Here is a 14596-nt window from a genome sequence, read left to right as displayed (position 1 = left end):
CTCGGAACTGCGCCTTCGGCCACTAGCGCTGTCGGATGGGAATTTTACCATCAGTTTGTCCGCCAGGGTCCTGTGGTATAGCATCACTGTCGAACCCCTTTCCTCTTCAGGTATGAGAGTGGAAAGGTTCTCCTTATACCGTGGGTCGAGCAGTGTGTACACCCAGTAATCCGTAGTGGCCAGAATGCGTGTAACGCGAGGGTCATGAGAAAGGCATCCTAACATGAAGTCAGCCATGTGTGCCAGGGTACCTGTACGCAACACATGGCTGTCCTCACTAGGAAGATCACTTTCAGGATCCTCCTCCTCCTCAGGCCATACACGCTGAAAGGATGACAGGCAAGCAGCATGGGTACCCTCAGCAGTGGGCCAAGCTGTCTCTTCCCCCTCCTCCTCATGCTCCTCCTCAACGCGCTGAGATATAGACAGGAGGGTTCTCTGACTATCCAGCGACATACTGTCTTCCCCCGGCTCTGTTTCTGAACGCGAAGCATCTGCCTTTATGCTTTGCAGGGAACTTCTCAAGAGGCATAGCAGAGGAATGGTGACGCTAATGATTGCAGCATCGCCGCTCACCATCTGGGTAGACTCCTTAAAGTTTCCAAGGACCTGGCAGATGTCTGCCAACCAGGCCCACTCTTCTGAAAAGAATTGAGGAGGCTGACTCCCACTGCGCCGCCCATGTTGGAGTTGGTATTCCACTATAGCTCTACGCTGCTCATAGAGCCTGGCCAACATGTGGAGCGTAGAGTTCCACCGTGTGGGCACGTCGCACAGCAGTCGGTGCACTGGCAGATGAAACCGATGTTGCAGGGTGCGCAGGGTGGCAGCGTCCGTGTGGGACTTGCGGAAATGTGCGCAGAGCCGGCGCACCTTTCCGAGCAGGTCTGACAAGCATGGGTAGCTTTTCAGAAAGCGCTGAACCACCAAATTAAAGACGTGGGCCAGGCATGGAACATGCGTGAGGCTGCCGAGCTGCAGAGCCGCCACAAGGTTACGGCCGTTGTCACACACGACCATGCCCGGTTGGAGGCTCAGCGGCGCAAGCCAGCGGTCGGTCTGCTCTGTCAGACCCTGCAGCAGTTCGTGGGCCGTGTGCCTCTTCTCTCCTAAGCTGAGTAGTTTCAGCACGGCCTGCTGACGCTTGCCCACCGCTGTGCTGCCACGACTGGGAACTGAGTAGCGCGGGGTTGCTGCCGCCATCATACCTTTGAAAGCCTCCGTTTCCACAACCCTATACGGCAGCATCTCCAGGCTGATAAATTTGGCTATGTGCACGTTTAATGCTTGAGCGTGCGGGTGCGTGGCGGCGTACTTGCGCTTGCGCTCCAACACTTACGCTAGCGACGGCTGGACGTTGCGCTGAGAGACATTGGTGGATGGGGCCGAGCACAGCGGAGGTGAGGGTGTGGGTGCAGGCCAGGAGACGGTAGTGCCTGTGTCCTGAGAGGGGGGTTGGATCTCAGTGGCAGGTTGGGGCACAGGGGGAGAGGCAGTGGTGCAAACCGGAGGCGGTGAACGGCCTTCGTCCCACCTTGTGGGGTGCTTGGCCATCATATGTCTGCGCATGCTGGTGGTGGTAAGGCTGGTGGTGGTGGCTCCCCGGCTGATCTTGGCGCGACAAAGGTTGCACACCACTGTTTGTCGGTCGTCTGCACTCTTAGTGAAAAACTGCCAGACCTTTGAGCACCTCGGCCTCTGCAGGGCGGCATGGCGCGAGGGGGCGCTTTGGGAAACAGTTGGTGGATTATTCGGTCTGGCTCTGCCTCTACCCCTGGCCACCGCACTGCCTCTTCCAACCTGCCCTGCTGCTGCACTTTCCTCCCCCTCTGAAGACCTGTCCTCAGTAGGCGTAGCAAACCAGGTGGGGTCAGTCACCTCATCGTCCTGCTGCTCTTCCTCCGAATCCTCTGTGCGCTCCTCCCTCGGACTTACTCCAATTACTACTACCTGAGTGATAGACAACTGTGTCTCATCGTCATCGTCCTCCTCACCCACTGAAAGCTCTTGAGACAGTTGCCGGAAGTCCCCAGCCTCATCCCCCGGACCCCGGGAACTTTCCAAAGGTTGGGCATCGGTCACGACAAACTCCTCCGGTGGGAGAGGAACCATTGCTGGCCATTCTGGGCAGGGGCCCGGGAACAGTTCCTGGGAGTCTGCCTGCTCCTCAGAATGTGTCATTGTAATGGAGTGAGGAGGCTGGGAGGAAGGAGGAGCAGCAGCCAGAGGATTCACAGTTGCAGCAGTGGACGGCGCAGAACTCGGGGTGGTCGATAGATTGCTGGATGCACTTTCTGCCATCCACGACAGGACCTGCTCACATCCTCCTACAGATTATAGGGAGTTTCTCCACGTACCGGATAATCCTGTGGATGAAGAGGATCGGGGCGGCTCTCTGGGGATGTTCTCTTACCGGGTCCATCTGTAAGACACACATACAGTGACTGGACTCCTTCTTCAGATTCTTAGGGTCATGTGTACTTATATATGTCTATTACCTTGTGATGTGAGGGGCTGCTGATCCTCCATCTTGATGTCCTTGTATAGATCCTTGTGTCCTTCTAAATACTCCCACTCCTCCATGGAGAAGTAGACGGAGACGTCCTGACACCTTATAGGAACCTGACACACAATATATAGTCATCCTCCACAGCCCTCCTGTTACTGTATAATGTCCCCAATTCCCCGCAGTGTCACCTCTCCTGTCAGCAGCTCCGTCATCTTGTGGACATGTTCTAGGATCTTCTGCCCATTGAAGTCCTCATGCATCAGGTAGTGAGCTGAAGGCCCTGTGATTGGGCTCAGGGTTCTTCCATAACCTTCAGATACAAAGTTCTGCCAGCGCTCACTAGAGGTCTTCATCACTACTGTATAATCCTGATGAGAAAGGCGGACTAATAAATGGGATCACATGCATTTACAGAGTCCCTCACCTTCTCAGTCATGTCCATCTGTTATCATATATAAGAGTGATGTCATGTGACGTCATCAGTATCTCTCACCTCCCCAGTAAGCTGATAGAGGATCTCTAGGGTGAGATGTAATATACTCTCTGCCATCTCCTTCCTCTTCCCATCCATCCTTGGTAAGGTCATCAGAAGAATTATCTTATATGGAAGATACCAGCAGACGATACTGGGATGCAGGAACCTGAATAGGAAGAAGATGAACGGATGTAAAAACCAAGAAAAATCCCATGTAGAAGAAAATACCTTTTATGGAGATAAGGAAAAACCTTTTAGGAGACACTAAAGAGTAGATGTTGTATTCTCTCTTTGTGTGGATTTATCGGGGTGATAACAGCCTACCGCCCTTATTAAAATTACAGACGCCGCTGTTAGTTTGAGAAGCTGAAGATGGACAATTAGTACTTGAGAGAGACAGCCATTACATGGGGAGATGTACAAGTGGATCGCTATTATTGGGGGAGATGTACAAAGGAAGCACTAGTACTTAGGGGGAGCAACATTACTTGTGGGGGGGGGAATGTAAAAAGGAACTGCTATTACTTGGGGTGAAGAACAGAGGGAACATCATTACTTGATATTCAAAGGGCCCAATATTACTTGGAGGGATTGCTATTATTTTGGGGAGACACACCAAGGGACCACTATTACTTCGCAGAGACATTCAAATGCACAACTATTATTGGGGGAAATGTACAAAGGGACAGCTATTACGTAGGAAGAAACACCATTACTTGGAGGGAGTATAGAGGGGCCGCTGTTACTTGGAGAGAGCATAAGGGACCGCTGGTACTTGGAGGGAGCATAGAGGGACCGCTGGTACTGGGGGAGGGGTCACAAAGGGACCGTTGTAACTGGGGGGGGGGGGGTCACAGAGGGCCCACTGTAACTGGGTGGGAGGGGAAGGGGGGGGTCACGGAGTTAATGCACATAAAAAGGTGGGTGTTGTATGCATATTTTAGGGCAGGAGATGATACAGCAATAGTAGGGTTAAAGAGTTACTGTGCCTGTGTAAAGGCCCATTTAGACGAGACGAGTGTCTGACAAACAATGCCCGCCACTCTTCCCTGCACGTACTCGTTCTCTTGCTGCTGCACAGGAGCTTGTATCGCTGGCTCACAGTGGGGTGGCTGCAGATTTCTCTCCTCTCGCTGCCTGCAGCTCCCCATTGACTTAACATAGCGGCCGTTCAGTACTGAACAGCTGCTATTTCCACTGAATGATGAGCGATCAGCTCATGGTCCATTGTTTATGCAGGAGAGAGCGAGGAGAGAAATCTCCTCCAGCCTCCCCACTGTGCCAGCGATAGCTCCTGTGCAGCTGCACAAGAGTGAGTATGTGCAGGGAGTAGTGTTGGGTATCATTTGCCAGACACTCGTCCCATCTAAATGGGCCTTAACACTGGGGTGAAATGCAACAAATCAGTTTGCTTTTAGATAAGGAAGGAATGTCTTTGTGTGGATTGTATAAGGCCACGCTCACACCTGCATTACCAGGGTTCATACAGGTTTTTTAAAAAATTTTCCATGACATTTCCATACCAAAATCTTGATTTTGGTTGACACTCACGGATATAGAAATATATATATAAAGACGAAAGCCCTCACTGACTCACTCACTCACTGATTCACTGACTGACTGGTCACGAATTCTCCAACTTCCCCATGTCGTAGAAACATAAAATTTGGCACGAGCATTGATTATGTCTGAAATAGGAAAAGTTAATGGGTTCCAACTCGATTATTCAATTCTATGCGCAAAAGAATTAGCGTCCAAATTTTACGTACAGAATCTAATTCTCTCACTTCCTGATGTCATTTTATATAATGGAAACGTCGCATGGTTGCCTCCACGTGGTGTTTCCTGGGTAACGCAAAGAACCATGAAAAATCGTGAACATATTTTTTTCTCGGTATTTCTAAAGTAACCACGACATCATAAGATTTTCCATGTGAACACCAGATAAACACCAGTACCAAATTAACTCGGGCGAAGCCGCGTATATCAGCTAGTATAATATATATATATATATATATATATATATTAGTTAAGAGACTGTCTAGTTCATAGCTTTTAGCATTCTATTGCGTTTGATAGCGCTTTGTAACGCACTCATCATTGTAATGGGTGAGGAGCTGCGTTAAACAGAGCAGACAGCGCTAGTCTGTGAAAGCCCACTGAAATCAATGGAGATACTGTACCGCGTCTAGCGCATTTGAAACGCCTCGCTAATCGCGGTAAAAAGCGGACTGCATGAGCGCGGCCTTAGAGAACACATATATGTCCCGGTGTAATAAAGGGTCTGTGCTCTCTGGAGGTACAGCCTGGGCATCAGTGGACCCTACCACAATAAGACCCCAGTACAGACCCCCGCTCACATCTGAGACGCAGCATTAGCTACACAGCGCACATTACAGGAGCCGGACATTGTACTTACCCGGAGCAGCCGTGGACTTACAGGACCTGTGGTGATGTCACAGTCATGTGACCGGTCACATGGGTGGGAGGGGGAGGAGGGGGTCACATGATCAGCTCAGTGTAGACAGGACTGTTGGGTGGAAGGAGGTGAAGTTTCTGTCTGCGGATCAGGATGGAGTGGTGTTTAGTGTTATTTAAGATTATCCTTATTTTAAAGCGCCGTTAATTCCAGAACGCTGCACTAATGTAATGTAAGGGTTAACTACATATAATCTAAATATTCTACTCTGATCTAAATACCCCCTACATCCAATCTCTGGCCCGAACATGTCAGCTGCACCTCAAGAACATCGCAAGAATCCTCTCTTTTCTCACTGTGGACACGCTAAAACCGCTTACTGTTGCCCTCATCCACTCCCGGCTCGATTATTGCAACTCGTTGCTGATCGTCCTCCCCTGCACCAGACTCTACCCTCTCCAATCCATCCTGAATGCGGCAGCCAGGCTCATCTTCCTGTCCAGCCGCTACTCGGACGCCTCTGCCCTGTGCCAGTCACTGCACTGGCTGCCCGTTAAATGCAGAATTGAATTGAAGCTCACTACCTTCATCCATAAAGCCCTCCACAGTGCAGCGCCCCCCTATATCGCCTCCCTCATCTCAATCCATCACCCAGCCCGGGCTCTCCGCTCTGCTAATGAAATCAGACTGAGTGCCCCTCTAATTTGAACTTCTCATTCCCACCTCAAAGACTTCTCCAGAGCAGCACCGGTCCTCTGGAACGCACTACCAAAGGCTACCCGAGCAATGCAGGATTCGCAGAACTTCAGGCGTAAACAAACCCCTCTGTACTCCGCCTGATAACATGCTCCCTGACCTACTGACTGCAATCCCTGTTAGCCATCATGAACCGCTCCTGCAGTCATACCGTTTCTGCCGTCACATGGCTAAATGTCTGACCATGTCTATATGTATAGAATCCCTCGCTCTCCACCTCACCATACCGTGCACATCTCCAGCCCTTTACCTTCTGTATCACCCCATTACTTGTAGTATGTAAGCTCGTTGGAGCAGGACCCGCATTCCTATTGTTCCCATCAACTGATTACTATGTAACCATGGTTCTGTAATTTCTGTATTTTTTGTCCTTCTGTATTCCCCCTGTCTATGTAAGCGCTGCGGAATATGTTGGGGCTATACAAATAAAGTTTTTTTATTATTATTATGATTATTACATATATAATCACATAACATATATATTGTAGCAGTGCAGGGGGAAACGCACTAGGCCATGACCAAAGGCTGAACGTCTTGTCTTTTATTCAGGCTTGTAGAACATAAAGTATTGGTAGTCTGCAGATAACAAAAAGATATATAGAATGTCCTTTTAAATCAGCAGTCCAGTATTAGCAAACATAGCAGTCTTTTTAAATTCCAGTAGGGCAAAGTTCCAGCAAACCTTCCCTGCAGCGGGGTGCAGTGTCTCCAGCTCAGCCCTCTCTGTCAGCCTCTGCTGCTCACACAGGACACGTCCCTCTACATGTCAGCTGGACCAATTTTATATCCACCACCTGTCCTGGTCAGGTGGAACTCCGTACTGGAGTGAGGAACGGACCGGATCTATATCACGGATGCTAGTAACCTCCGTGATACATATCGCCCGTCCCTCACTTCACCTCTCACCCTGCTACAATATATCTATCTATATCTATCTATCTATATATATATATTGTGAGGGCTCAGCATTAGGACAGGTAGCAATCTGGGCGTAAACAGTCAGAGACAGTGACACTCTGGGTAAAGTTCGTAGTCCAGGCTTCGCCTGGGTTTATTTCAGCACAAAACAAAGCCAAAAACAGGCCTTAACACCAGGCCAATATAAAGTAACTCCTGCTCGTCTGAGCACTTACTAGACATAGACCGACCCTGTCTACTCACTTCAAAAAACAAACGCTTGCTGCGCACAGCCAGCCTGGCTCTCAGACCTGCAGAGGTCTCAGCACACCTCTCCTAGGTGTGGAGGTTAGGAGGCATCTCCCTGTAAACCTCTCACCTCTGGCTCTCTCAGCCCACCTCTCTCTAAGACCTGCAGGCCCAGGCTTTATAAGGCCTGGTACCAGCCTTACCTGGTACGTGGGAGTGGCCATCCCACCCTTCGCTTTGACCACTCCAGGAAAGGCCGGCCCGGACTATGCGGCTTGGAGCCACTACATTAACTACACCGTGTCAGTAACTTAGTGTTACTGACACACAAATGCTGGCTTCCTCCACCGAAACCAGGCTGCTCGGTGACACGTATCCGCCCTCCAGCACTTTGTCAGTCACTGTCTCACATACCCTCCCCCTCTGTTCGAGCCAGTGGGATCGGACACTTTTAGCTGTCCTGCAATGCGTCCTCGACAAGGCCGTATCACCTTTTCTTCTTGGCCCTCCGAGGTCAAAGCTCCAGGCTTGGGGGTCTCCTAGTTTTACTTGTCTGACAAGTTCTCTCTTTCCACATGACTCATCACAACCTTGCAGAGTTTTATCAGACCGTGCTCTCACAGCTTGCAAGTTGACATCCAAGTGCAAGTTCGTATCCTCTGTGGCTTGTGACTTATAGTCAAGTCTCTCTACCTGACCTTTCATTTCTTCTATTTGCTGTTCCAAGGCTTTAATAGACTTTTCTACTTTAGGTACAGTCTTTTCACCGCCATCCTTGGAGCTAACACAGTCCTCCATTTCAGTGCAAGTCGGCTTGTGGAGACTTTCTAACTAAGCCTTCCTTTTGAAGGGCTCTTCTAGCTCAGGCTTTATAAAGCCTGGTACCAGCCTCACCTGGTACGTGGGAGTGGCCATCCCAGCCTCATGTGATCTAGACTCTATGCTTCTCTTAATACATCCCAGAATTGTGTTTGCCTTTTTGGCTGCTGCATCACATTGTTGTATTATGTTCAGTTAATGATCTATTAGTATACCCAAGTCTTTTTCACATGTGCTGCTTAGTCCAATTCCTCCCATTCTGATCATGCTTTTTTCATTTTTCTTGCCCAGATGTAGGATTTTGCATTTCTCCTTGCTAAATACTATTCTGCTAGTCGCTGCCCACTGTGTAAGCTTTTCCAGATCTTTTTGAATACTCTGTCTCTCTTCCTTAGTGTTAGCTATCCCTGCTAGCTTTGTATCGTCTGCAAATTTGATCAGATTCCTATCAATTCCCGCCTCCAGATCATTTATAAAAATGTTGAACAACACTGGGCCTAGGACAGAGCCTTGTGGTACCCCACTTGATACATTCTTCCACTTGGATGTGCAGCCATTTATGACCACTCTGAGTATGATCACTCAGTCAGTTGTGAATCCACCAGTTGCCTTGTCAATCCCATATTTGGTCATTTTTTCAATAAGTATGGCAGGAGATACTTTGTCACATGCTTTACTAAAGTCAAGATATACTATAGATCTACCGCATTTCCCTGATCAACCCAGTCGGTGATTCTGTCATAGAAGGAAATTAGATTTGTCTGGCATGACTTGTTTGTTACAAACCCATGCTGGCTCTGGTAATTACTGTTTGTTTTTTTTATCCAAGTACTTGCATACATGCAGTTTTTTAATTTGTGGAAAGATCTTTCCCGATATAAAGTCAGGCTCACAGGCCTGTAGTTTCCTGGATCCACCTTCTTCCCTTTTTTGAAGATAGGGACAACATTTGCCCTTTTCCAATCTTATGGGACTTCTGGTCTCCAGAAATTTTCAAAGATTATGGCAAGTAGTTAATCAATTACCTCTGCTGCTTCCTTTAGTATCCTAGGATGTAATTCATCTGGACCTTGAGACTTGACTTAAATTAAGTTATCCAAGTGTTCCCTCACCATCTTTCTGCTTATAGATAGCCTGCATTCTTTTATCCCCCCTTCCCTCCTTAATAGCACAGGGGAGATCAGTTGATGTTCCACCTTCTTTCTGAGAGAAAACAGATACAAAATAGGAATTCAAATGTTCGGCCTTCTCAACATCATTCTTAACCAATTCCCCATTGTCATCTTGTAAGCATCCAATAGCATCTTTGACTTTTCTTTTGCTTTTGACATACCCCTAAAATCGTTTTTTATTGCCTTTGGCCTCTGTTGCAAGCCTCAATTCATTATTAGCTTTAGCTTTTCTGACACTTGCCCTACAGTTTCAGCAGATGGCATTATATTCTTTTTTAGATATTCCCCCCCCCCCCTCTTTCTATTTGATAAACATATTTTTCTTCATTTTTAACATGTGTGCAAGTTCTGTAGTCATCCATCTTGGTTTCTTTAAATGCTTCCCATTCTTCCTTCTTTTAGGCACTTGTGTTTTGAGAATCTCATTTTGCAATATCTCCCAACCTTCTTGGGCATTTCTGTCCTTAAGAACATCCAGCCACTGGATTCTTCCTACCCTCTTTCTGAGTTCATTGAAATCTGCCTTTTCTGAAATCCAACCTTGAGGTCTGAGTTTTCTCAGGGCTCCCCCCCCCCCTTTTTTTATCCAACATTCAAGGATAGCCAGATCACTGCCTCCTAAGCTCCCAGCCACCATTACTTCCTCAACCATTCCCTCCCTGTTGGTACGAATTAGGTCCAAGATAGCAGATCCCCTTGTTTTCTCTTCTACCTTTTGGAAGATAAAGTTGTCAGCAAGAGCAGATAAGAATGTGTTGGATCCATTACTTTTACCTGAGAGAGATTCCCAACAAATGTCTGGATGGGTAAAATCTCCCATGATCACTATGTTGTGCGTTTTTGAGAGCCTGGCCATCGGATGTAGAAAGAGTTCATCCATATCTTCTGCTTGTCCAGGTGGCCTATAGTAAATGCCTACAATGGTGTCCTTTCTGTTGTTCTCTCCTTTTATTCTTACCCAAACAGTTTCTACAGAACTCTCATGCTCTGAAGCTGGACTCTCTGCGAAGATGAATGCTTTCCTAACATACAACACAATACTTCCTCCCATTTGTTTTAAGTCTGTTTCCTATAAATAAGTTGTATCCTTCAAGCCTTGTATTCCAATCATGTGTATCATCTCACCAAGCTTCCGTGATGCCTATGACATTATATTTCTCTTCCTGTGTTAGGAGCTCCAATTCTCCCTGTTTGTTTCCCATGCTCTGAGCATTTAAGCAGAAGCATTTTAGTTTGTGATCGGTGTCTCTTGCTCCTGTACTTGCTTTCTGAATTTTTTGTCTTTGTTTTTTCTTTCCACTTCTAATAGCAAGGTTCTCAAATGTATCAATTAGCTGTATATTTGTACATGGATACAAATAGGGATGGTATGCATACAAAGTAGACTGGATGGTCATCCCCCATGCATCAAAAACGCATGCATCCTACTTTGCACGCATCCATTCATCGCATTCACGCAGTCCGTCCATCCTCCACGCTTAAAAAATTAAGTAAACGCCTGTGTGAGGGAGGCCTTAACTGCTCAGCTCTGATACGTTTGCTGAAATGTTGTATCTAAGCAGATCTTGTGTGAGAGGATCTGCTTAGATACATCTGCTCAGCAGATGTATCACACAGCATCTGCGTAGATTCAGCAGACATATCGAAGTCAGTCTTGTGTGATACGTCTGCTGAGATGCTGTATCTAAGCCGATCATCTGTGATGCGTCTGTTGAGCAGACGCATCACACCGGATCTGCTTAGATACAGCAGCTCAGCAGACATATCTAAGCAGATCTCGTGTGATATGTCTGCTGAGACGCAATATCTAAGCCCATCCTTTGTGATACATCTGCTGAGCAGACATATCTGAGCCAATCCTGTATGATACATCTGCTGAGCAGACGTCTCTAAGCCGATCCTGTGTGATACATCTGCTGAGAACACATCACACTGATCCTGTATGATACATCTGCTGAGCAGACGTATCCAAGCCGATCCTGTGCGATACAGCTGCTGAGCAGACGTATCCAAGCCGATCCTGTGCGATACATCTGCTGAGCAGACGTATGGAAGCCGATCCTGTGCGATACATCTGCTGAGCAGACGTATGGAAGCCGATCCTGTGCGATACATCTGCTGAGCAGACGTATGGAAGCCGATCCTGTGCGATACATCTGCTGAGCAGACGTATGGAAGCCGATCGTGTGAGATACATCTGCTGAGTAGACATATCTAAGCCGATCCTGTGCGATCCTAAACCAATCCTGTGTGATACATCTGCTGAAAAAACATCACACCAGATCTGCTTAGATAAATCTGCCGAGCAGACTCACACCAGAGCTGCTTAGATACATCAGACGTATCCAAGCCGATCTTCTGCCATACGTCTGCTGAGCTGCTGCATCTGAGCAGACCCTGTTCGATACATCTGTTCAGCTGCTGTATCTAAGCAGATCCTGTTGGATACATCTGCTCAGCTGAAATATCAGATAGTATTGGCTTAGATACAGCAGCTCAGCACACATATCACATAGGATCGGCTTAGATGTATCAGCTCAGCAGACAGCATCACACGATAGTTGACCTAGTAGTAATAGTGCCCCCCCAATAGTTGCCCCTGCAGAAATAGTGAACCTCAATAGCTTCCCCAGCAGTAATAATGAACCCCAACAGTTGCCCCGGCAGTAATAGTGACCCCCAATAGTTGCCCCAGCAGTAATAGTGACCCTCAATAGTTGCCCCAGCAGAAATAGTGACCTTAAATAGTTGCCCTAGTAGTAATAGTGAACCCCAATAGTTGCCACAGCAGTAATAGGAACCCACAATAGTTGCCCAAGCAGAAATAGTGACCCCCCAATAGTTGCGCCAACAGTAATAGTGACCCCCAATAGTTTCCTCAGCAGTAATAGTGACCCTCAATAGTTGCCCCAGCAGAAATAGTGACCTTAAATAGTTGCCCTAGTAGTAATAGTGACCCCCAATAGTTGCCACAGCACTAATAGGAACCCCCAATAATTGCCCAAGCAGAAATTGTGACCCCCCCAATAGTTGCCCCAACAGTAATAGTGACCCCCAATAGTTGCCCCAGCAGTAATAATAACCCCCAATAGTTGCCACAGCAAAAATAATGACCCCAAAAGTTGCCACAGCAAAAATAATGACCCAATAGTTGCCCTCTGGCCATGTTACCCTCCAGTGATACATCGGGTCTTCTGTTTGTTACTCTCACTGTCCGGGCATACGCAGCAGCTTTCGCCAGCACCACAGCTCAAACACACCAATCCTCCTATCAGCTTTTTCCGCAATCCAGCTTTTACATCCATACATGGCTGTGGGGATAACGGTTTGCACCATCCTGCGTTTAGTTGCTATACCGATATCCCTACTTTTCCAGATTTTGCCCATGTGTAGCATCGCACTTCACCCCAATGCTATCCTATGTTTTATCTCTGGCATAGATTCTCCAGCCTGGTCATTTTTTGAGCCAAGGAAGATGAAGTATCGCACGCATTCCATGACCTCATTGTCAATTTTGATTTGAACTTGGCTATTTTTTGCAGTTCTCATAATTTTAGTCTTCTTTACATTCAGGTATAGGCCCATTTTTTCACTTTCAGTTTTAATCTTACATATCAGCTGCATCAGACCTGCCTGTTTTTGCAAGCAGAGTTGTGTCATCTGCGTAATGGAGATTGTTGACGTTTCTTCCACCTATTTTCAACCCGATTTCCAACTTACCTCGGTCCATTTTACACATGATCACTTCCACACTTGATACTCTGTTGGTCACGCAGTTCCATCCGATTTTTGACTTTGATTGTGCTGTTGTGTGCCAAGAAAGGTTTTCAGGCCATCTTGACCTGTGAAAATAGTCCTCACATATGGCCTTTCATGGCTTCTGCTTCGAGTTGTTTGCAACACTCAATCTAGTCTATTTCCTTGACGCTCGCAGAAGTTCAGCATTTAGTTGCTGAACTTTGCCTTTGTTGCTGTCCGCCTTTGCTGGTCATCTTTTATCACCCATTCTGAGGGTTTGTTCGGACAACTAACAGCCAGTAAGCATCTCACCTATAAGAAGCAGGAAAAACGACGCCGTTTCCATAACTGTGAACTGTATATCGTGCCATAGTTCCTCTGGATGCTTTCCTGATGTGTTAAGCAGTTTGAATTGGTTTGCTACCTCAATAGTATATGATTAGGGGATTTTAGAGGTGTCAATGGAGCACTTTTCTTAATGCTACAGAATTTGATCTTGATCTTAGCTGCAAGGAGTTCATGATCAGTGCCGCAGTCTGTGCCAAGAAAAGTTTTTATTGCAATGACTGAACTTCGCCAACGATTATTAAACAGGCTGTGTCCGATCTGATTTCGATAGAAGCTATAGGGTGATCTCCACATGTACATGTTGCATAAACCATGTGTTTGCTATCCTGAACCGGTTTTCTTGGCAGAACTGTACCAGGCAATCACCGGCTTCTTTTCTTTCACCAAGGTCAAATCTTCCTGTGATGGCTGCTTCTTGCTGGCTGCCGACTTTGGAACTGAAGTCACCCATAATGTGAATTATATCCTTTTTTTGGCACTTCATTTAGAGTTTTCTGGATGTTGGCATAAAAATCTTCAATGGTTTCCTCATCGTCATCAGTCATTGAGGCATAGACCTGTAAGTTTGAGATGTTCACTGGCTTACCACATCATCGGGAGATCAATGATACGGTCGTTGATTGTTCTAAAACTTTCTACTGCCTTTGAGGTCTGCTTGTTTGTAACAGAGCCTACTCCATTCCTCTTTATTTCCCCATGCCCATCGGACTGAAAACGGGAATTTTTCTTACCGATAATTCCCTTTCTTGAAGGCATCATGACAGCATACACCTGGAGGTTGCTCACCTGCTGACCTGATGGGACAGGAAGAGGCAGAACATAAAAGGCACCTCCCCTCCACCAAAACACCAGTGCGTTCCAAATAACCACAGCGACAGTATAGTTAAAGGAGATGTCTCGAGGCAGCAGTGAAATATTTTTTTTGCCCAGTCCCCCTTCTTCAGCATACATTACTAAGTACCAATGTAAATGGCTTTTAAAGGTGCTTTTTGCGGAGTCTGATGACTAGCCGCCCCGAAAGGGTAGGGTATATAACCTATTTTTGGAGGTCATGTCTCCTGACCACTACTTTACCCCTGGCCATGTTGGATAGGGCTGCAACGCGGGCTCCGAAGCGGACCCAGTCAAACCGCCACAGAGCGAGCCACCAAGGTGGCCGCAGTGTTAGCTTTATAATGAGACTGGACATGAACCAAGCCTTACGCATGGTCATG

The 14596-nt window shown here is 47.1% G+C and overlaps 1 protein-coding gene across 2 annotated transcripts in view; it reads right to left on the bottom strand.

Annotated features, from left to right (window-relative positions):
* Nucleotides 1-7641, bottom strand: part of LOC136627465 (oocyte zinc finger protein XlCOF22-like) — a 24015-nt gene extending 16374 nt beyond the window's left edge. Inside the window, exons 1-7 of one of the 2 annotated variants that reach the window (XM_066602590.1) lie at nt 7509-7641; nt 5404-5544; nt 4590-4672; nt 3003-3150; nt 2698-2877; nt 2499-2622; nt 2358-2422 (exon numbers count right to left, since the gene is read on the bottom strand). In XM_066602590.1, coding sequence (XP_066458687.1) covers nt 2358-2422; nt 2499-2622; nt 2698-2877; nt 3003-3150; nt 4590-4663 — 591 coding nt within the window. In that variant the 5' untranslated portion in view covers nt 4664-4672; nt 5404-5544; nt 7509-7641. The remainder of the gene's footprint in view (nt 1-2357; nt 2423-2498; nt 2623-2697; nt 2878-3002; nt 3151-4589; nt 4673-5403; nt 5545-7508) is intronic. The other variant, XM_066602591.1, reaches the window with a different exon arrangement.
* Nucleotides 7642-14596: the final 6955 nt, after the last annotated feature.

The sequence above is a fragment of the Eleutherodactylus coqui genome, chromosome 5 (genome assembly GCF_035609145.1).
Source record: "Eleutherodactylus coqui strain aEleCoq1 chromosome 5, aEleCoq1.hap1, whole genome shotgun sequence".
NCBI classification, from domain to species: domain Eukaryota; kingdom Metazoa; phylum Chordata; class Amphibia; order Anura; family Eleutherodactylidae; genus Eleutherodactylus; species Eleutherodactylus coqui.
The sequence above is the reverse complement of the archived record's forward strand: the minus strand, read 5'-3'. Positions and strand labels throughout refer to the sequence as shown.